The sequence below is a fragment of the Branchiostoma floridae genome, chromosome 8 (genome assembly GCF_000003815.2).
Source record: "Branchiostoma floridae strain S238N-H82 chromosome 8, Bfl_VNyyK, whole genome shotgun sequence".
Classification (NCBI taxonomy): Eukaryota; Metazoa; Chordata; class Leptocardii; order Amphioxiformes; family Branchiostomatidae; genus Branchiostoma; species Branchiostoma floridae.
In genome coordinates, this window is record NC_049986.1 from 6,921,976 (window position 1) to 6,945,469 (window position 23,494).

Genomic DNA, 23,494 nt, shown 5'->3' on the forward strand with positions numbered 1-23,494 from the left:
ATGTTTGTGATGTACAATTGTTTCTTTATAACTCATTGACATCATTTTCAACAGTTCTTTCCATTAAGGCTTCATAGTAAAAACAAATGCAATGTACACAGTTTATAAAACATTAACAGAGTAACACATCATCTGATGATTTTAAACATTGACAGAATACACAGACATCACGCATGTAAAAAGACTCCAATAACTTTGCGTATCCCTATATTTACCTCCTTGCCGTGTTATTGCAATATACCACACAAAAGCTCCGGTTCAAATCAATATTAGCCATTGTCGCAGTGCAGATTTACTTTTTTTAATGAACACATTCTGCTCATACCATTGTAGCTCTGTACTCCTAAAACACAATGAAAACTTCATTGCCCATAACATTTCCAATGCATACATTGAAGTCTGCACTACCATCTTATATAATTCCAGCTGTGTAGGGTTTATCCTAGCTATTGTGAGGCCACGAAACCTCCAGAAAACAAGAGCCTTTGTTCACGTTCGGTTTCCTAGGTGACCATTGGCGTAAGCTGATAAACTTTCCATCACGAACACACATGGCGAGTGGGTGCAAACCATGGCGACAATGGCTCGTGGTCTCTCAGCCAACACAGGAACAACAGCGACAGGCCGGCTCTATTGATATTAATGATAAGCGCATTCTGCAAAGGGTAACTGCCATTTTGAAAGTCAATTTGTGACTTGGGTCAAGAGAGCCACCTGTAAATGAGGACTAAGTCCTTGTAGCTTGAAAACATTTTACGGTTCAAAGTTCTTAGGCCCAGGAAAAAATGGTATGTTTCTGGTTCTTGTTCTGAAAAAATCAGGGTCGGTCGGTACACCTCAAAAAAAGTCTGGGTCAGCAGTTTTTTTCTAGGGTAGGTAGAGAAACATGAAACATTTTTCCCTAGGCCTTATGTCAAGCTGAGATCGTTAAAAAAATAATGGAATGGGTCATTTAAAAAAAAATGGTGACCACCCAAGCTAGTCTGATCGTAATCATATCCAGTCACAAGCAACTGCAACCATTCAACACATTACTATGACAAACGTCAATGTGTATTTTGAGAGTTGTCCAGAAAGCCCCAACGAGGACAGAAACCAGAAGAGATCTCACACAATCAATCACCCCTTCAAGTTAATGTACTCTACATTGTACACGTACTATCACACCTCATCATCTCTTCAGAAGTGAATCTTCGTGTGCGTGTACAATCCACTTCTGGCATGTTGATCCAAAAGTACCTACGTCATGAAGGAAGCTGGGACTTCATTCTAAGTATTTGATGGACTAACTTAAAGAAAAAAAAAAAAAAAAGGCTTGATCTTTTTCGCCCACAGATATCTACCAAGAAGTGTTCTTGTCCCGTTATAGGATGTCAGTCATTTTCCCAGGACTGTAGAAATCTATTTCAACTGGCATTTACTTGTTATCAAGATCAGAGTGCCACTATAAGTTTACTTTGCTCATAGAAACTACTTTTCTGATGGATGACGTTAATTCAAATACAGCCGTACAGGGCTAGATATACCGTATGCAAATGGCAGATTGGAGTTGTGCAACGAATCCTTGACTGTGGATGGACTGGTGCTCATACATATCTGTGTTGAGTTAATGTAATAGTATAATACATGTTAAATAAAAATTCATTCATTCATTCATTCATTCATTCATTCATCCATTCGGTAATAGATGTATACAGCATGATACTGTATATTCTTGACGATATCCCATCTAACTATTAGTAAATGTTAGAAACACAAAATAAAATTATAGAACATTAATATTTGGTGTATACATGTAGTATATTAAGTGACTTCAAAATTTACAAGTACTAACGTTAGCACTTCAAAATTTTTTGAAGTTGGAAACTTGATTAAATTCTGATTGAGGGGCAGTAAGGTTTACGGGCTGTGTTGACATTTTAGTAATGTTGTGAACCCAATTTTTACCCTGTGCACTCATTCCAAAAGATGAATTCCGAGGCCTGATGTAGTTATCAAAAACCATTTCCTGTTCCTTTATGTAGTGCCAATAGTTTTACCATAAAAGTCAAAGGGCCTCCTCTACATGGTCTTCTTGTTCACAATAGACAGTCATGGTCGTTTGAATTTTCAACAGGTCACATCCAGTGAGTTATACGTACAATATTGCACAACTGATTTCATGGAGTGTTTTCTTTCCCCTTGGGCAGGGTCTTGATGGGTAATGACAACTTGTGGGAGCAAGCACTTCACACTACCGACAGTGATATCAGTTGAATGCATATCAATTCAAACTGCAACAAGTTTTGCTTTCGCATATAAAAAGTATCATTTGATTTGCATCATGAAGTCCTTGCTCCCGTTCAAGGTGACTTTTTGTACTTTGGATGTTGTGTGAGAAAGGTCTTCAAACTTTGCTCAAAGTACGGCTAAAATGTTTCAGGCACAAACTTTTTGATAGTCTAAGTATTAAAGTAATATTCCTTTCCATGGCGTTGTCATATTCAGGCTTTTAGCTAGGATTTTATTATAGGGAATCACGGTAAGTGATATAGGCGCTACTATTTGTAGGGGTCCGGGGGCATCCACCTTCCATGGTGCAGAGTTTTCATATATAAGCTATCTTGAGGGGCAAAATTACTGTCAGAGAGATCACAGTAGAAGACTGTGACCACATTAGCGACCTAGTGGAATCCCTGGTCAATCAGAATTTCATCCTTGTCAGAGGATCTGCTCCCTAGTGTAAGGGCGACTAGTGCTTCCAATTTCTTGTTATTTTAAGAATTTAAGCAAATCCAAATGACACCATGACGCCCAGGCTGCATGGCTTAAAGCCTGGTTATATTTAGTAGATTTGCTTTACAAACCATTTCCTGTCGTCTTTCAATTTTTGTGGCTACGATATTCTGTACGTCGGCTTCTCTATAGCTGTGACACATATAAATGTTTAAGGTGATGTCACGAAACTCCATTTCCAACACAAAAGGTGTCTATTTGATGGATTGCATCCGGATAGTTCCCATTCACAGAGCCATCAATGACATACTATATCTGTCCCCATGTGCAGTACTTGACGTGCATTTGATGGATATGATAGCATGGTCAAAAGCTCTTCACAGTCACAGTCTACTTTATCATGGTTCCATTACACTTGCTCAAACAAAATCGGCATCCCATTTAGATGTGTAGCTGCAAAAGACATTTGCCTGTCCCTTTGATAAAAATAGACAGTTTTTGATGAGATAAAGCTTCGGGGCCAAGTCACTTTCGTAACGGCCGGCGGCAACTGTGTCGGCACATTAATACTAGTAAGGTGGCAGCGAAATTTTTATTAATAAGCCTGCAACAAGATGCAAATTAGTTGCAAAACTTCTGCTTCTTCCCTCCTATAAAACTGTTGTGAATCTCAGCTATAGATAATATCCTATGTTTGACCCAGTGTTCTATCTTTACATGCCAATTTTGCAACCACAGGGGACATTTTTGTCCATCCCCAGCGTCAAACTTCCGTCAAAGAATGGAAGGACAGATGCTGGTTAGAACCCTGATTTGACTACAGATAAAGCTTTTCACATCTATACCATCAGACCTGCAGTACTAGTCTAGTGGCCACCTCTGCAGAAGAACTACTGTTGCTGCCCACTGCAGGCATTACATACTTCGTGGTCTCAAGACTACTATTAGTACTACAGAGTATCTCAGTCTATACTGACCAAAGCATTATGAAACCTATCCATAAAGCAGACTACTTCATGTCTACTGTGACCATTTTTGTCAAGTCTGTTGAGTGTTTGTTGTAGACAGGCTGGACTGTCCGTCCTTTGACAAGGCTAATGTTGCAGTCTTCACGGGAGAACGGACCATTAACAACCAACCACTTTACAAGTAATAGTGCTGGAACAGGGAAAGCTAGTATGATATAAATGTACAACGTGCGTCATGTGGTTGTTAGGCACACGGCCTTGTACAAACTTCCAACGTTACGCAAACAACTTAGGAGTGAGTCTTTAGTCACTTAGTGGCCTGTAAAGGTGACTTCCGTGGATCGAACGAGAAGCCGATCCCTACCATAAAAAATCCATAACGTGTTTATCAAAACAAGGAATGAATTTCAGGATGTGAGCACATTTCAGACTCCCATGCACATGTCCTTGACATTAGAATAGTCATCGAGCAAACAGTACGTTAAAATACATGGCACCTTAGGTCTACATGCACAAATCGTTCCTAAAGGTATTTATGAACTTAAAAAGTTGACACTCAGCCATTGTGATCCAAAATTCAAAGTTTTGTCTTAAGTAAAATTTAGTAGGCAACCTAAATGAGTTCAAAGTATGTTTGGAGCAAAGGTTGCTTGTACAAATGTAGTTGAAGCCCACACTTTTAAGAAGATAACCTTTTTAATATATCATTCTCCTAAGGTTCTAAAATTCTCTTCCTACAAAAAGTCTTAAATAGAAAACAAATCCACCAGAGTTTTGTCTTAAATTTTGAATGTAGTAGGCAACCTAAATGAGTTCAAAGTATGTTTGGAGCAAATGTTGAATGTACTTGAAGCCGACACTAAAAAAGATAACCTTTTTACTACTATAACATCATTCTGCTAAGATCCTAAAATTCTCGTCCTTAACAAAGTCTAATAGAAAACAGGGCCTGAGAGATTCTATTGGCAAGAAGCTTGACACCAAAAGGTGACAGGCATATTTTCGATCCTATGTAACTGTTTGAAGATGATTATCACACACACACTTTCCTGTGGTAGCTTGTCAACACCTGAGGCCTACTTAAAGAAAGCACATCTAAGACCTTACCTTGTGAAGCAGGAGCCTGGCAGTGTACCCCCATCAAACACAAGAAAAAGGAGAGAATCCTGAAAATCTTGAAAATCACCATGATTCTAAAGTTTTTAGGATGGATTTTAAGCTGAGTGGTGCGCTGCTCTCACAGGCACACCGACCCGGACGTAGCCATTGTGCAAACAGTTTACGTTGACTGTTGAGTGTACTGCAACGTAGGATGAAGTAGGCGTGGTCAATGCAGTTCATGTTTTACATCACCCTTCCAATAGACTGACTAAAATCCAATGCTCCTTGCTAATTGCAGCCTCAGTGCTGACTTACAATAACAGAAGGGGGCCATCAGTGCCCAACAGTGATAGACTGGCGGTATAACTTTAACACCAGAAAAGCGCATTGCATAACACATACAGCCAAATGATCGAGTAGGGTATAGAATACTCAGAACATAGAAGGCAACTGCATCTATTGGTACCCTTAAGAGAACAGAGTCACAAGCAATCCAAGGACTAATGTTAGTTCACCTTTATCCGTGGGGAAACCTATATCCGTTGCTTTTGAAAACAGATCTGTACTTAGGGATATTAAGTCGACAGACGATAGTATTAAACTTCAACATTTGGAATATATTGCAATTTGAAACCATGTCAAACTCCGTTGAATTGATATCCCTAAATATCGAGTTTTAGAAAACAACGGATATACATGTACAATGTGGGATGGTGTATCATCTGTTTGATAGTGATAGCAGGTATACTCAGAATGTACAATCATGTACGTGTACATTGTAGAAACAATACTCATTTGTGTACTCTTTCGTAATTTCCCTTTACTCGATGTTCAAAGGGCTTCAAACCTTTGGTGTCTTGACTTCAATAATGGCTGTAAACTTTGATACCTCCCCCCTAGTCATTATTACTGTGATACAATGTTAAGACTCCACATGGGGATCGTAAGAGGGGCTTGTCATGCAAAACGCCATGTTTGAACTTTGGGATAAACGGAATAATAATTGCTTATACGGTTATACAACCTGAGAGAAAAGGTTTCTAGGAACAGCTGTGGGCAATGACATCATAGAGCGGCCCCAGAACATGTGTTATAACTTACATCTTTTTATGCCCCCTGAACGTGTATACTGGACTTTGTATCACAAACAGCCTTTCATGTACAGTGTATGTGCATATGTAACTTACGAAATTCTAAAGTTGCTGGGATTGAGAAAGCCATCAAAACATGAGCATTTATGGCTTGGAACACATATTTAAGAGTCAGGCAGCATAACATGTGACATTCGATCATAATGACGCGTAGAATTAAGGATATACAATGTACATGACACTACACGTACAGTACGCCCAATCAAGCAATAACAGCGCCAATCAGAATTAATTGTCTCCTCAAGTGAAGTAATGACGATACATAATAGCATTATTACTGAAAGTTCACATAATGCGTGCTGATTTGCCTGTACTTTTGGGAGTTATGTGTTGCTCATTACTGAACTAGAACAATTATCCTGTACATAATGCATAGGGTACGTAAGTGCTATTGAGACTGAGTGTCTTGTTAGGATGCCATCAAATTCGTAATTGGAAGCAATCATCTAGTGTTCCTTTTGCGCACAGCTAGTTAGTGGCAGAAATTTAAAAATAGCACTCTTATTACCTGGAAAGAAAAAGTTACATGGAAAAACACACTCAAAATCAGAAAATGAAACTTTCTGCTGACTAAGGCTCAAAGGCACATTTCCCATTCGAGATTTAGAATCGATAAAATATTTCATTTCCCGATTTAAAATGAAGTCTGAACAAGTTTCAAAACTTTTTCCTTGACATAGACAGATTCTAATGATGAATATTAACAAAGTTAAACACTCACATATACTAACTGTACAGAATTTTGTTTCAAACAACATCAACAAAAATCTTAATAATTGTACTTCAACATTACAATCAAATAATATTATTCGTGCATATTCTAATCATCATTTTCGGCATGTTTCGGTTGCAAGCCAATTTTGGCAAAATTTCCCGGAGCTATTATCAAAAATCGATGTCGTTATACACTTGAAAATGAGGCGCTCGTCTTCCGCAACATTTTGTTGTATGTGGACCGGATTCCGGGTGGTTGCGGTCACAGAAGACAAGTGGTCGCTTTGGCCACGTTGTTTAATGCTTGTGTCTATGGGGAAAAAAATCGAGACCGGCCAAAAGCGGTCGTTATAGGCCGATGGTAGTTTTATGGATGTAGTCGTTAATACAAGTTTCACTGTATAGCATCAAAATACCAAAGCCATTACCTCCAGACCTGTTAACATCACATGTACACAGATTGTGCATTTATCATTATACGTACATGATTCTACATCCCACATCTTACAATACTTTAAGTAATTCATGAAGGGATAGTCTAATTGCCCAGAAAAACAAGCCCACTCACATAAAGGGATGTCTTATATGAAATCATGGCAATCCCTCGGCCAGCCAGTTTCCTGACGCACACTAGACATTTTGCAGTAATGCGTTTACGCCATAAATCTTCGCTCTTGGGGAATGAAGCGGAGACACTCTGAGACTTTTCAGACATGTTATGGCAATCTCAACTGGCAGAAGTAGTAATTACGGCTGCCTTCAACTTTCTGAAGTACATGTGCTTGGGGTATTTTATTGTTAAGTGCTGTTCAGGTTTAGGTAGACATTTGCCCATGCTCGATTTATGTTGTATGGTGCAATTTGCAAATACTGTAATTCCTGATTTTTTCAATGTACTCTAAAATTTATGTTCATGGTTTTCATGGTGATGACTGTAACACAAACTTATCATTACTGATTACAAATAATTCGTCTTGGTGACAATAACAAATTTCAACAAAATTCATTCACTGTGAACATTTGATTTAGTGGCGAGAACAAGTTAAACTTTCTAAGACCACAAAAGTTTGGTACAGAGAAGACAACCGTGAATTACAGTACAATCATCATGTATGAAAGAATATTACCAAGAATTGTCTTGTTGGCAATAATGTGTGGGACCGCGTAGCGCAGTGGGACCGTGTTCGCCCCGTGACCGAGAGGTTGCGGGTTCGAATCCGCCTGCCGTGTTACTGATCTTGTGCCCTTGGGAAAGGCACTTTACACGGCTTTCCTCACTATACTCAGGTGAAAATGAGTACCTAGCTTTGGCTCACGGTGATTTACATCATTCACCCGGACGGGAGACCTGGCGCATATGAAAGGGTATGTCACCCCGTAAGGGGCGGTATAACCCCGTCGTGTGTAAACATGTGCGAACATGTGCGATCACGTCGACCGATGATGTATGTTCGTCTGTATCTCTGTGGATCTGCCGCTACAAGCCCAAAGCTGCCTAGGCAGATCCGTATAATGAGTTGTATCATTGGCAAATAAATAAATAAATAATCTTAGCAGCCTGAGTTAAAAATCAAAACTTGCTGTCTTTTAGATACAAGTTAAACTCGATTGACATGATTCACAAAGAATTGGAATTGTTCAATCAAATCAAAGGCATACAGAATATTTCAAAGTTTGCAGGGACTTATTGGTAACAAGTGAAGGGAAAAGGTTCTGCGGTGTTTTAAGTGTATAACGAAGCATATAGAAGATAGCTAGGCAGTGGACGGAGTATATTTTTTGCACTTACTGTACACACATCAACAGCAAATCTTAGGTACAAGCAAACGGAAGTTGTAGAATTATTTGGTCAGCTATTTGAAAGATAAAAGAGCAGAAAACAGACACACATTGTAATCTCAAAGCATATTTCCGATGGCATAAGATATATAATAGTATCAAAGCTGAACAAGGAGTATAGCAGGCCAAAGGAGGTCAGCTGCCTACTGGTGCCCATCTGACTCCCCTAGGCCAGCTATACTCCTTGGCCAGCTTTGCTCTGAGATTAACACATTGGCTTGAAACAATTAGACCGGAAAAAAACCATGATGCGCAGCTGCATAGATGGAAACTCTAAACTCCCCCCAGACTTTGCACCTAGTTGAAAATTGGCCGTACAGTGTCAGAGTGATTACATCTAAAAGGCATTAAGTGTTCCGTTTTGTGGCAAAGGTGATGCGTGGCGGCCATGAGAAATCCCAGCAACTACTCATCCCCTGACAGAAACCTTGGAGAATACAGTCAATGCATACTAGAACACTTTTCCACCGTGATTCTTATGTATGACTGAAGGATATAGAAACAAAACCCAATACAATCATAGCTAATATCTGTGGATAATTGATTTTTCACCCATAATTAGCTCCAGAGATAAGGATATAGGAGCTTGTTGTCCATCAACTCTGCCCAGCTCTCCTCCTAGGGTATGACTGATTACCAGGAATCACAAGAGGAACAAATAAGAATCACAGTTTCTAATTTGTAATAAGGAAACTTATCAGACATAAAGGTATATCCTCTAAAACAAAAATTAGAAGCTCTCTGACTGGGAGAAAAAGGCATGATACACACAGGAGATATCTCCTCTTCAGCATGGTGTGTTTCTCCAGCATTTCCACTGTGCTTCGACTATTGAACTGAGCTTTGGATGGGTGATTTCACACAAGAAGGACACTGCGAAAACTGCACAAATTAAACCACTGTTAATATTTCACAATCTACCGTTACACATTGTCACGGCTTCTAAAAACATTTGATGCCTCAGAGACTCTCAAGTCTCTTTCAACATTGATAGACTCCACCAGTAGCTAAACCTCCCATCAATCTAAGTCTAGTTCAGTTTAGTTGCTATCCTTTATACATAGCCTAAAAGGGGTACAAAGCTGAGGATCAGAAAACGGTCTCCCTCAGTGCAAGATGTATAATGGTAGATAATCGATCACTGTCTGCTCAGCTAAGACTTTAATGCCCCTAGAAGTTACCTTGCCCCCAGGGCTGAACTTGAAGATGTATTTGCTGCATTCTGTGCTGACTTTGAAATAACTAGACTTACATGTATGTACTAAAACTAGTTTGACTGACACTGACAGTGAGTCCAAAAAGCTGTTCAGAATTTAAAGTTTCCCTACAAAAAATGTTGAACCTGTACAACATCAGCCCAGTGCACTTCTTTGGGAAGATTTGATGTGTTCTATGTTGAGTTTGAAATAACTAGACTTATGTAATAAGCCTAGTGTAACTGACATTGACAGTGAATCCCAAAAGCTGTTCAGAATTTAAAGTATTCCTAAAAAAATGTCAAACTTGTAAAACATATGGCCACCTCTTTTGGAAGAGGAAAAGCTCTGTATGTGTGTGTGTGTGTGTGTGTTACTGCAATTCAAAGTATTCACAACATAGCATTGCAAAACATATGTCGAAGACGCTACCATTGTCTGTGGTCTAAAGTACACGTAAACAGCATTGTCTTAGCCAAGGGAATGATGAGAAATCATCATCATCACCATGCTTCAGGGCCTTAACTATAATGAGTAATGGTTCACATTTTTCTTTCAATCCAGAGCAGATTACCAAGATCCTTTCTGATCAACACTCTGATATATTTCTACAGACCTGGGGTATTATATCGATCCTTTGTTGGCTCTCCTAGAAGACTCTTATCTTACTGATCATCACTAAGACTGATGGTTTCGGATAACAGAGATAATGTAGGTTATTAAAGTCGGGAAATTGGAGCAAAGGGATCCCGCTGAGATTGTAGGCAAAATAATACCTACTTAATTTTCAGGCAATTTATTTCAAACTGGGTAGTAAAAGAGCAGAGTAATCTTCCGAAAACAGATGGAAACAGGCTTCTCCAACACATACATGTATATTCCTTTTTCTTCTGTCGCTCTTTCAAAATTGTCTTATTAAACAGTCTATAATAATAATTATACAACATGTATGAAAAAGTATGGCGGAATTAAGATTCTTCTCTAGAAAATGAGTTTTTTACACCAAGCTTTTTGTTATCATAAAAAAATGATGTGCGTGTCTTAAAATGTTTTTGTTTGTCTTACATTAAAGTTGGAAAATAATATTTTAAGTTTAGTATATCCGTGGTGCTGAAACTACAGTGGTTAGTAATCAACATGACTTTCTAAAAAAGATGTTACTTACTATAATATTACATGTACAGTATGTATAAATCATTAAATCCCAAGCAACTACCATGTACTGGACTAAAAAAATGTTATGCATGCAGACTTTGTGCAGTTAGGCCATATCTAGGGCAGGCTTTTAGCCAGACATGCGTCATGGCATCATGAGGACGCGCTTTTCTAAAAACAACAAGAAATTGGACGCACTAGACGCCCTACACTGGGGAGCAGATCCTCTGACAAGCATGAAATTCTGATTTAGCAAGGATGCCACTAGATCATTTGTGGTCACAGTCTTCTACTGTGCTCTCTCTCACAGTAATTTTGGCCCTCAGGATCCTTTGGAATTCACCATTCTAACTTTAAAATCTCAAAAATTCTACAGCATGGACGGTGGATGCCCCCGGACCCCCCTACAATTGTCACGCCTTCTTGATTCCTTCTTTATGAGTTCTGCTGACGACTTGACGTTATATCTCAAAACATTACATTAACATTTGGCTGTCAGCATGAAATAACATGTCTACATGTAGAAACACCAACATATTCATATCCTGTTGTCAGATAACAATATTGAAAACAATGTTAATGTCTAACATTATGTATACGTAGTTCATTCAGGAGACACCATGTAAATGTATAAGTAACTGGCTGTGACATCTGCCATATACTGGCTGAATATATGGCTGTGACATATAGTCAGTGGCTATACCAGTACAGAAAATGCAGGTACGTTTCAGGTCCAGAGGATTAGGTCCAGGTCCGGTCCGGACCTGAACCTGGACCTAACTATCTGTGAAAACTTGTGAATGGGCAATATTCAACACAATGGTCCAATTTTCTAGAAAGGAATCTATTTGGTGGATCAACCAACTCCCATTGGCATTTTACAACCCTGTCTTCATGTAAACTCTATATAATATATAAGTCTATAAACTCTACTCTACTTTCATTCTTTTGGTTATTTTCTTGAACTGTTAAGTGCCAAAATATGTAATCCCCTACCAATATAATCCAGTCATTTTGAACTCAATCTAACATCTGGTCCACTGATTTCTTTTCAGGTCCGTTTTTTGAACCAGTCCAACAAGGAAAAGCGGTTTTGTAAAAAAAATGGTACAATCCTTACCGGTACCCACCCCTAGATAAATATACTGTACAGAGAACATAGCATCTCAAGATTTAAATGAGAGAGAATAGCTGCAGCCGAGGCAAAGAGAAGGGCCAAGAAGGCAACAAAAGGACATAATTGTGCACATGGTCCAGTAGATTCACCTACTCAATTTGTGTCTGTCCACCACTGAATGGTAAATGCATTTTAGATCTTTATTGTTAGACCATAAAAGATATCTAAAAGGAGGAAAATGCTCTTTAACAACATGTACATGTACATCTTGTCATCCTCTTTTTCTTTATGCTGCTATATCCCATCGTTTCCTGAATACACCATCAAAGAAACGATGCATTTTTATCAGTGTCTTGCACAGTCACTTTTATCACTGTCTTGAAAGTTGAAAGTTGTGTTTTTCATGTATGCATAAAACAATACTACTCAACTAATCAATAAAAAGGGCAATAAAGCATCAACTACTTTTGTGGGGTAATTGAAGGGGTGGGTAATGTATATGGCGGGGAGGAGATTGCCATTTTCTACCTGTATAGATCCTGATTGGAGTTTCTGTCAACCAATCAGAATGATAGGAATGTGTTAGGACGGTCAGTTGCGTTCATAAACCTTAGGTCACAGCAAGTAAATTGTATGGATGATATCCGCATGCTCATGACTTTTTGCCTGATTTCAGAAAAAATTCTTCAAAAAAAAAAAAATTTCTTCTTCTTCAGGGGTGGCCAGATGGACCAAAATGGGTAAGTACATTTGTAGGTTGTGTTGTAACCTAACAATTGTATATAGAATTAACACTAGAAAGGGTAGCTAGACATGACTGCAGTTACAGAAGTGAAACTTGCTAGATAGTTGTATTTGTAAGAGTGGCACCAATATGAAACCCATGAGTGTAGTTGCCAACATGGTTAGTGATACCAGTCTACCGCACTAGTGTCATTTTTACTACACTAGTTCACTTCCTAAATACAGGAATAAATGTCTTGTTCGTTGGTGGAATGTTGCCATACTGCATTTTGTCACTTCAAATCTTGTTACGATGTTTATGGCGTTTATTTTGAAAACTTACCATCTTGTTTTTTTTACCCCATCTTGTTGTTTTTTTGGCCCTATCTCGTTATTTTTTAAGTCTGCAGATGATGTCATCCATGGAATTTACTTGCTATAGCCTTAGTCATTGATCTAAAGTGACACGAATCGAACCTGGAAATTTCTAACTGTCTTTAAAGTTGAATGTTACCCAATGGAGATCCCTCTTGGCAGAAACATAGACATTCTGCTTGGCTACGATCTCTATCCTTACTCTGAAAAATAGGTAAGATAAGCAACTAAGCATAAGATAAGGTACATACTCTTCCCTCCCATATCCACAATATCTACAGTACTGTCAGTACGTGATACCATCTCATGCCAGGCCACATATCACGGCTACAAATAGCCATGACCAGAGCCTCTGAGGTCATGCAGAAAAATGAAATCGGCCTTACCCTCAGCTCCACAGGCAAGGTGCCATGCCAGGACAAGGGAAAACACCACCAATAACAGCGACTTCATGTTCCAAAACACGCCCAAAATATTCCGTAGCAAACTAGGAGTCCTTCCAGTGAATTTCAGCACAAATTGCAAAACCACGTCACCAGTGTTGTTTGAAAAACACAAATCTTTGTCACATAGTTTGAAGACTTAATCAATGTTGGCAGCGCCCAATCCACTTGACCAGGCAATCATGCCGACGCGGGGCTCCGAACATTCTGCAACCTATCCTTGATTGGTCGCTGGGACAATTACGCTCCAACGGCAATCTTTGAAGTGAATACTAATTCTGCGTTCCTACGAGACCCGATGCACTTCAATTCAAGCAAAAAATCATACAGAAATCAATAGGGACAGGGCCACACGAAAAGAGGTGAGACAGTGCTTCATATATTGCTGTATATCTAAAAGGTTTGTAAGAATCAATCAGTAAATGTTGTCACAGAATTCCACAAAAAATGTTCTGACTGTATATTTGAACTTCCAAGAAAGAGACAAAATTAGCGATAGCAATTCATTGTCATAACTTGAAGATCCATTTGACCACCCCTCGGCAGGAGATGGTACGTCCTACCTCTCTGTAAACCGAATATTGATCCAGGAACTGTGAACCAGGATGTGGGGGTGAAAGGGCCACCTGTTCCAACTACTTGATCAGGAGAGCAGCCAAATGGATGGGAAGCCTTTATTCTGTGATGATAGCACTTTATTGATTTCCACATGATGTTTTGCATGGCTGAAGACCAACAAAAACTCTACTGCAGAGGTCAAAACACTGCTCACACCAACCTATTAGTAAGCCATGTCTGAGTGTCTGTTTACAAAATTGCATGACGCACAGACATGATACTTGTCACCTCTTTCGGAAAATGCAATTTATGACTACGAGTATGGAATTTCAGTCTGAATTGCACTGCTCCATGAAATCCTCCTTTGACTAAAGATCTATTGATTACACAGGCAGTGCACTGCAGTATTTTGTATTCTGGTTCAACCCAATGTCACAAACCAATCTTATGGAACTGTAATTTGTTTTAAAAAATGCCTACCAGCAACCTAAGATAGATGAAGGCTTGCAGCACCTGTATATAAGCATACTAAAACTTGACCAAACAGTAAAAACAAAGCATTTTGTGCCTTGTTTTTTTCTTTAGTTGTAGTGGCTAGTACCTGAAATTTCTGCTTTCTACCTGGAATGCTATCTGAAAACAAAATGGGCAGTTCAACTGTTTCTTCTAAGCATGTAGACCATCATTTCCTCTAAGCATTTAAACCATCATCTAGGAAAATACCTCACTGTGGTACTAAATACCATTTATACACTGTCATACAATTCATAACAAGTATAATGGATGACAGGAAGCAGTATGAAATTTGCACCATTGAGGAGGAAGTATTGTCAGACGTCTTTTCATCATCGTCCTTTCATCATCCATCATCCTTTCAATCTCTCATCATCTTCCTTATCCGTTATATCCGCTTTTAGCTGGGATTTTATTATAGGGTGTCCAAATTCCCTCACTCGCAACTTACAAGCGTGACTATTGTAGGGGGGGCCGGGAAAATCCACTTTCCATTATGCAGAGTATGAGAGAATTCGAAGTTAAAATGGTGCAAAAAATTCTAAGGTATCCTGAGGGCCAAAGTACTGTCAGGGAGGTCACAGTAGAAGACAGTAACCACAAATGACCCAGTGGCATCCCTGGTCAATCAGGATTTCATGGTTGTCAGAGGATCTGCTCCCCAGTGTAAGGACGCCTAGCGCTTCCAATTTCTTGTTATTTTAAGAAAAGCAGATCCAAATGACGCCTTGACATGCCTAGGCTACATAGTATACATACATCGTACATCCGGTTTACACCAGTGAGGTACAATACATTACTAGTAGTACAGTATTTCCAGTATAATGTGTCATTCATGGCAGACACTAAAGTAGTCCCCGACAGTCCAATGCTAAAAGCCTAACAAGAAGCAAGATCAGGAATTCCAACTGAGAGAGCAGCACATTACTGCGTCATCCCTTCTATATACGGGACTGCCACGTCAACAACACGCACCATACATCATACCTCATACATCAAACATCCCCAGTTATCGATTTCTGCCCTCGGAGGCTTTTGACATCTGTTACCACACTATTGATTCCACAAACAAAGTAATCCTTGTCGAATTTCTCAATGAGCATTTCAAAGCATTGCTAATCCTTCCTTTAGTTAAAAGTAACGAAGCTACGTTCCAATTAGCTAATTGGGCCACTGAAAAATGAAGTTGTTACTCCAGACCTCGAAATACTGAATGCATATCATGTATGCACTTTCGTACATCTTAAATTGAAGCTGTGCACCTACACACCTTGTAGTTTGTCATTTTTGACTGTTTAAGTGTGGACATGTACTTGACTTGACTTACTTGACTTACTGACATGTATAATCGTATGACGGATTGTAAAGGTCAGAAAAATATAATAAAAAAATTGTTGCATATTGTATTTACATGTTTGAAATTTCAAAGTTAGCCATAAAATTTTGGGTTCATTGTAATTTTCAAAGCTTAATTTATTTTAGTTTTTAATTTAGACTTATATTCCACTTACAACTCTGGATGAAAACAATCTTTCTTATCTCTTATCGTTTCGCCTATTCATGTCGTGCACTCAAGCTCTTCCCTATGCACCTTAATTTTCAGGATAAGTGTAGGTGTACCAGTACACATGTACAGGCTTTTAGTCAGCAATTTGTCAAAGCTTTTCTTAAAATTACATGTACATTGTACATGTGTATGTTCAAGAAATTGGGGCCACTAGACGCCCTTAGACCAGGGAGCAGATCCTCTTACAAGCATGAAATTCTGATTGACCAGGGGTGCTTCTAGGTCATCTGTGGTCACAGTCATCTACTGTGACCTCTCTGACTTTTTAACTTAATACTATCAAGAACTCACTATGAAATTGCACTATGGAAGGTGGATGCACCTGCCCCCCCCCCCCCTCCCTACAATAGTGGTGCCTATATCACTTACCATGACTCACCAAGAAATATGGACCCGCTACAATAAAATCCTAGCTAAAAGCCTGCCAGTACATCTATTTGCAAAAATGTACTAGACAAGTCCTGAATTCTGACACAAGGTAATATCAAGGACTCTTTGTTTGAAAACAATTTGTCCCACATGACATTTCTAAAAGCAAGGATTTGTTCTACAGCCACATGTGAATTCGAATCTTAGAATCCTAAAGATCACAGTCAGACATCTTATCCCTATGATCTATATGTTGTCCTTTTCATCCTCACAACAACTTAAGGAAGTAAAAGCTTGCGTCTTTCATTCAAGAGACAATCACGCACGTAGACCACAGACTGTTTTAGACTAATGCATTACCAAAAGATCTCCCATGCTGAGAATTGACGTCAATCGAGATATCTGAGGAGCACGGAAAGATGTTTTCAAACGGCATAACTCTAGGCTGTGATATGGACGTAATAGCAATATCATTGAAAACAGCCTTGCGGGTATACCAGATACATACAATGTATATTTGAAGAGCGTTGTGGAAACACATCCTACCATAAATGGGAAATTTTGGGGTCGCTTTTCTATAAGACACAACTTTTGAATTCATATGTTGAAGTACGTACTTTCAAAATCAAAGCAATTACATGTGCAGGTATTGTAAACGTTCACAGTTTCATTTTTACAGTAACTGTTTTTGCATTGACATCTCCACTGCGGATTTATCACAGTGGGAATATGCGTTCCAAGCACATCATACTATTTATAGTTTTGCACTCTGAACTGCCATATGCAAACTTAAGACACTGCAAAAATCTCTCTTCCCCATGCATTCACCACAAACTTCAGTCCCTGTGCCATAAAAGAACTTTTATATCCTTTTACAGCTAGTAGGATATAAAAGCCATCTCCAACAAGATTTCTCCTTTGTCACCGATGAAAGACACCGGATGGTCTGACCATCATATCCAGTTGCTTCAGAGTAACTGTTCAGTTTGGTGGAACTCACAGCACAATCATGACAATCATGAATGTACTGAACAATGCACCCTAAAAATGATGAGAATGACACCGAGTGTCAGACCCATGTCAACTACATGTATTTGTCTCTTCTCCTCACATGATACTGGGAAAATCGATGACACAGAGCTGTCCCTTTGAGCACCATTAATTCAGTGACCTCAGCCCTGCTCTATAACAGAAATAGGCCAATGTCTGACCTCTTTTCATATTCTGTCACTCATGCCTATTAATCTTCATAGTTATTGACAAGCAACTTGATTCTCATATTATGGAGAAGTTCTTAGTAAACATGATTCAGTAAAATCAATCATTCCCAGGCATCATTGACTGATATATGCATAAGGGCTACACCTGGAAGAGTAGATGTTGCAGAATTGTCAACAACTTAAGGAGTTAATAAACAATAAACAATAAATAAACAGACATCGACAGTTCATGCCAGGTTGGTCTATCCTGGGCGTACTCTAAATGGCAATAATTTTTCTGGTTACTCTCAGATGGCAACTTGAAACGGTTTGCTTAAGCAATCTGCTGCACAATCACTTATCTTGCAGTTGATCTCTCTTTTTAGTGGAGTAAATGTACAGTCATATAGAGACTTATTTTTGAGTTTCTTATCATCTATCACCATTAGGCTTCCCAAGCTGTGGAAACTTGCACTCCACAGTCAATCTCATGTGCCAAATAAAGCCTTTTATCTACACCACTATATCTTATGGTACATGCACTTGCTTCACTACCATTCATCAAGGCATTAAATCACTCATAAGGAATAAACCATCTCTATTTAGATCTAATAACTAATGCAAAATGAACAATTCTATGGAGTAGACCATGAGTGCAAAATTTTCTTTGAATTTGCATGCATCGGGATTTTCATACTGATTTTCCTTGTATGTATACGTAATGTAGTCGATGCTGATTTTCTTTTAAAACTGCTTTTCAGCATCATATAGTTACTGTAACACCTTTTGGATAGTTGGTGTTATATTTGCACAGGTTGTCAAAAATGTATTGGGTATGGCCAACATTACATATTTGCCACAACGACTGCTCTATCCAGACATTGCTGTTTAACTTTCAAATTTGGTAGCATCCTGCAAGGCTAAAGGATATCAAAATAAACTAGAATGAATGAAAAAACAAAACGTAAGAAGCTTCATGTACCAACCAGCAGGCTTCTACATTGTACATTTTGTACATTGAGAATTACAACTTGAACAACAGAAAATGTACGCTTGCTGATGCTATAAGTGCTAAGGGCCTGATAGAAAATATTAATACATGGACCCACTAAGTATACTTACACGACACACATGTACAGTACTAATGCATAATGAAATGTAAATAGGGACCCCAGTGCTAAGGACAGCTTCAGTAGGTGAATCCTTAAGATTGATTTCTTGGAATGGTGAGGATTACCGAGGTTCAAGTAAAAGTAGAAGCACATGGCATGTTGCAGGACTTAGTGGGCGTTGTGGTCTGACTCTGAGATTTGGATGCGTGACTCCTGAAGACTTGTGCGAAGCTGTAATGATCGCTGTGTTTAGTGGGAATTCCTACATGTGCATTAGGGGATGGAAAAGTTCTGGTAAATGTATCTCAAGTGCCATTTACAAAATGCTCTCATACCAACTTGCTAGTAGCTGTCGGTATCATTTACATGTATATAACATGCATATAGGTTGTATTCTCTAGAATCTGCAATGTTACAACAGACAGACTCTGTTTGGAGAGTTAGAGAGGGGAGATGCTTATAATGTGAGGTTGTGATCTATTCTGTTCACCTGTCTCCAGCTTTAATGTTTTCCATCCTACTCATTGTTTGGGAGCTCATCTTGTTAATTTACTAAGTTAAGTCTGTCATTTTAAGCCTAGGAAAATATCTATGATCTGAATTTTGTGTCATGAAATCAGATTTTTGGATGGACTGGGTGAATTTTTTTCCGTCCCAATATTAAGCAAATTTCCGTCCTGGAACCGAAGGACGGGTCCTGGAGACTCTGCTGTCCAGGGTGTAACTGGCCCCTCGCCGCGAAGTCGGCGAATGTTGGCCGGGTTGCTATAAGCGAGATTTAATAAGGCTATCTCACTATGGATCCTGGCAAAGGCTTTAACTAGATACCAAATAAGCTTGCCCAACTAGGCCAAAGACAATGTATTGGTCTGTTGTGTCAAACTTACATTTACAGACACTCCCTTCCTCCACATATCCTTCCTGACACGGGCCGCACTGCTGGGTGTCGGCCTGGCACTCGCCTCGTCTGGCCAGCCGACAGGCGAGGTTGGAGCACCGCACATCATCTGTGGAAGGCAAAATAATGAATTATAGATACAGTTTGCATGCAATATAGATACTGCTTTACAAAGCAATCAACAACCTTGTAGCAATTCCTGTGGACAATTACCTCACTAACATTAATGCAATGAGAGGACACCCACTCCGGTATGTTACACTCGCTTGCAAGACAGACATATACAGAGCCAGCTATTTCCCCAAGACAACAATAGAATGGAACAGCATCCCAACACATATAGTTACTGCATCAACACTCAATAACTTCAAGATGGGGCTAGCCTAGCACATGGGTCTCCCCATTCCACTGAAGTAGTCTTAGGTATATAGTATGGCTGGCACTTCACATTGTTGTTTTTCACTTGTTTTGTTCTTGTTTATTGCACCTACTTTTTGCACCACCACCAGCCACACTACCGTGCACCTACCTTGTCGGGATATACCCCAAAAGGGGTTTCGACCAGTACCTACTGTATATAGATAGATAAATTAGATAGATACCATAGGAACATTCATTGGCTTTCTGCCAGTGGAAGTCAATTGTTCACACAATTGTCTTACAAGATGGGAAGTCTAAAATAAATTGCTGACTTGATATATAGTACAGGTGGCAAACTGGAATGTAGAGAGTGTGAGTGAGTTGGAAAACAGGCAAGCTCTTTTCTTGAGTACACTGCAAATGATTGATTACTAATAGAACATTAGATGATCAGGCAATGCAGATGTTGAAAGGATTTTTGGAAGGATTTAAGATTTAAGAAATCAATTTTCCTAAAGGCAAAAGTCAAGAAAGGAATAAAGAAGGAAGTTTTGATTTAGACCTGTACTAAGGGTATGTTTGAATCAAGTTTAACCAGCAATTCATTTGGAACATCCCCCCAAAAAACTTCATCCTACCATTGTTGACATCCAAGGCTGCTAACTTGAGTCTTTCCTCTCTCTAGTTTCCCCCATTTTAACTCATTTATCACATACTATCTGTATCTGCAAGTCACTTGATGATGATTGACTGTGTATTTACCTGTGAGGGCCATTAACTTCATACCCGTCCATTCTGTATCTACTTGTTGTAGACGTATCTGAAACAATCTTCCTGGTGTCTGAGAGAATATATGACTGTGTTTGAGTCTGCATTAACAATTTACCTACAGGGCAAGTTTAACAACCAAAACATTCAGTCTGAAACAAATAATTGCAAAGAGAGGGCAACAAATTTTCAAAACTACCAGCTTGGGATATCGAATTCCCAAATTGCCCCTCAGTGTTTTGAAACAGGTGGGATCTGACAAGTTCAATTGCACATAATGAAGACAAAACAGTCTCGAGTGGTTTGACTGTAAACTGTGATGCTCCGATTGTTATCATCAGTTCACAGCATCAATTTACATGACTACAGTCTAGGGAGAAGCCAGAAGCTTGTGGGGGTGCTTAAGACAATACCCAAGATGGCCATGATGATAGCCAGCCCAATAAACTCCACAGACACAGATGGGGACTGATAAGCTAACAGTACGCATGAGAGAGGCGGCCAGACAGGAAAGCCATATTTAGTAGGCCTCTTATTGATTTTACAGTCAAACACTATCTTCCCTTCCATTTCAGAAATTAAAAAAAAGGATTTACCTGGATGAAGAAATAAAATACCAGTACACACCTCTTAATAATATGTCGTTACAGTTAATTTCTATACATTCAGTAACCTATATCAAGCTGATGTTCGGTGGTTCAAAATTGCGCTATCTTAAAAATATTTACAATTTTAAACCACCGTCCGTCAACTTATATTAATTTCCCTGCCGTTTTCCAAAACAACTGACATAGATTACTCCACGAATAAAGGTAAACTAACGGTATACCATTTGCCACTTTTTTCAATAAATTTACTTTTTTAAGGTAGTGGTCACTATGACAACTAAGAAGATATGTACCCACTGTCGGCTGTTTTTGTCTGAACAAGATTTCTATCGTGACTGTAAAAAGTCTAGTAAATATCACGGCCCAAAAGTATAAGCATTGAATATACATGTATTTGCTGTTGATGCAACTAATCAGCATAAAACCATTGTCCATATTACAAAACATGAAATTCTTCCTGTCAACTGATCCAGTTTTAATACATCTGAGTGAAAACTGCAGAATATAACGGTTACCAAACATATTTTGCTCAACACAATCGAACCTGAACATTTACTTACTGAGGTTCTTGTAGTTCTGTCTGTTCATAAACCAAGACTGCAGAATATAACTGTTACAGTTACCAAACAAGTATTCTGCTCAACACAATCGAACCTGAACACTTACTTACTGAGGTTCTTGTAGTTCTGTCTGTTTATAAACCAAGACTGCAGAATTTATCGGTTACCAAACAAGTATTTTATCTGCTCAACACAATCGAACCTGAACATTTACTTACTGAGGTTCTTGTAGTTCTGTCTGTTCATAAACCAAGACTGCAGAATATAACAGTTACCAAACACATATTCTGCTCAACACAATCGAACTTGAACATTTACTTACTGAGGTTCTTGTAGTTCTGTCTGTTCATAAACCGCATCATCTGCCCTGAGACAGCCTCCAGTACACAGAGGCACAGAACCCATCTCACGGTATCCTTCATCTTCATGATTCTCCTTGGGCAACAGTCCTTCCCTTATTGAAACTACAGATCCTACAACTTCCCACTGGTCGATCCTTCCACTAAGTAATATCTCTCCTAGCAGGCCGAAAGCTCGATGTATGGCGCACGTGATGAGCTCTGTATGATCCCCACAAGCCAATTTGAAGTGCAGTAGGGAGTGACAGTTACATGAGCGAGCGTACATGTGGGGAGCGCTCACGTGGTGCTAACATACCGCATAATGAACGGTACATGTATTCTAATGAACCCTGCCTTCATGCCTCCTAAGAGTCTGTCTGCAGGAAAAACGAATGTCCGCGTAGGAAATTCGCAAGTGATAGTAGCAACTGAAGGTTGGAGCTTTACGCCTCCACAGGTGGCTAATAATGTGGGCTTTGAAGTGGAAAGGTCTAAATGCACGTCATTAAATATCCTGTGGGTGGAATTAGAGTTGGTGCGGAGCACACGACTTATCTGGCATCTTAACATGTCTAGAATGGTGACTGCAGGCAACTCATAATTTTTTTCTCTGACTGCGTGTAGTTGGTAATGGTACATGTATTATAGCAGTGCTGTGTACCAGTACGGATACAGTGCCAGCACAATCAATTAGGTACAGGTCCAAAACACTAGAACCCTGGTGTACCAGTACTGGACCTGTATCTAATTAACAGAAGCCAAGCAGGATAACAGGTCAAAGGATGGCCACTTTGACAGATAAAATTACCATGAAATTACCATTGATAGCAGTCTCTGAGCCCCATGCAGTCGGTGTGAAAAAAAAAGCAATTTAATTTGTAAGGTTAAAATTTTTTTTGCATGATGTGTCTAAAACAATGAAACATGTTTTTATTGGTTCAAACATGCTTCTGGAAGATCGAATTTTACTTGAACATGTAGTTCAGGTACAGGTTCAGGTCCGGACCTGTACCTGATTACCCACACTTTGTTCAAAGCCAAACACCCCTCAGTATCATCTATGTAGTCATATAATTTCACTTTTAAACTAACTACTGAGGGCTTTCACTTCCATCCCTGAATAGAATTTGTTGTTAGTTGGGAT

The 23,494-nt window shown here is 39.1% G+C and overlaps 1 protein-coding gene across 1 annotated transcript in view; it reads right to left on the reverse strand.

The window, feature by feature from the left end:
• The window catches only part of LOC118421652 (neural proliferation differentiation and control protein 1-like), a 74,978-nt gene that overhangs the window by 38,910 nt on the left and 12,574 nt on the right, over positions 1 to 23,494 (reverse strand). The window contains exon 3 of the mRNA XM_035829086.1: positions 19,703 to 19,822. Coding sequence (XP_035684979.1) covers positions 19,703 to 19,822 — 120 coding nt within the window. The remainder of the gene's footprint in view (positions 1 to 19,702; positions 19,823 to 23,494) is intronic.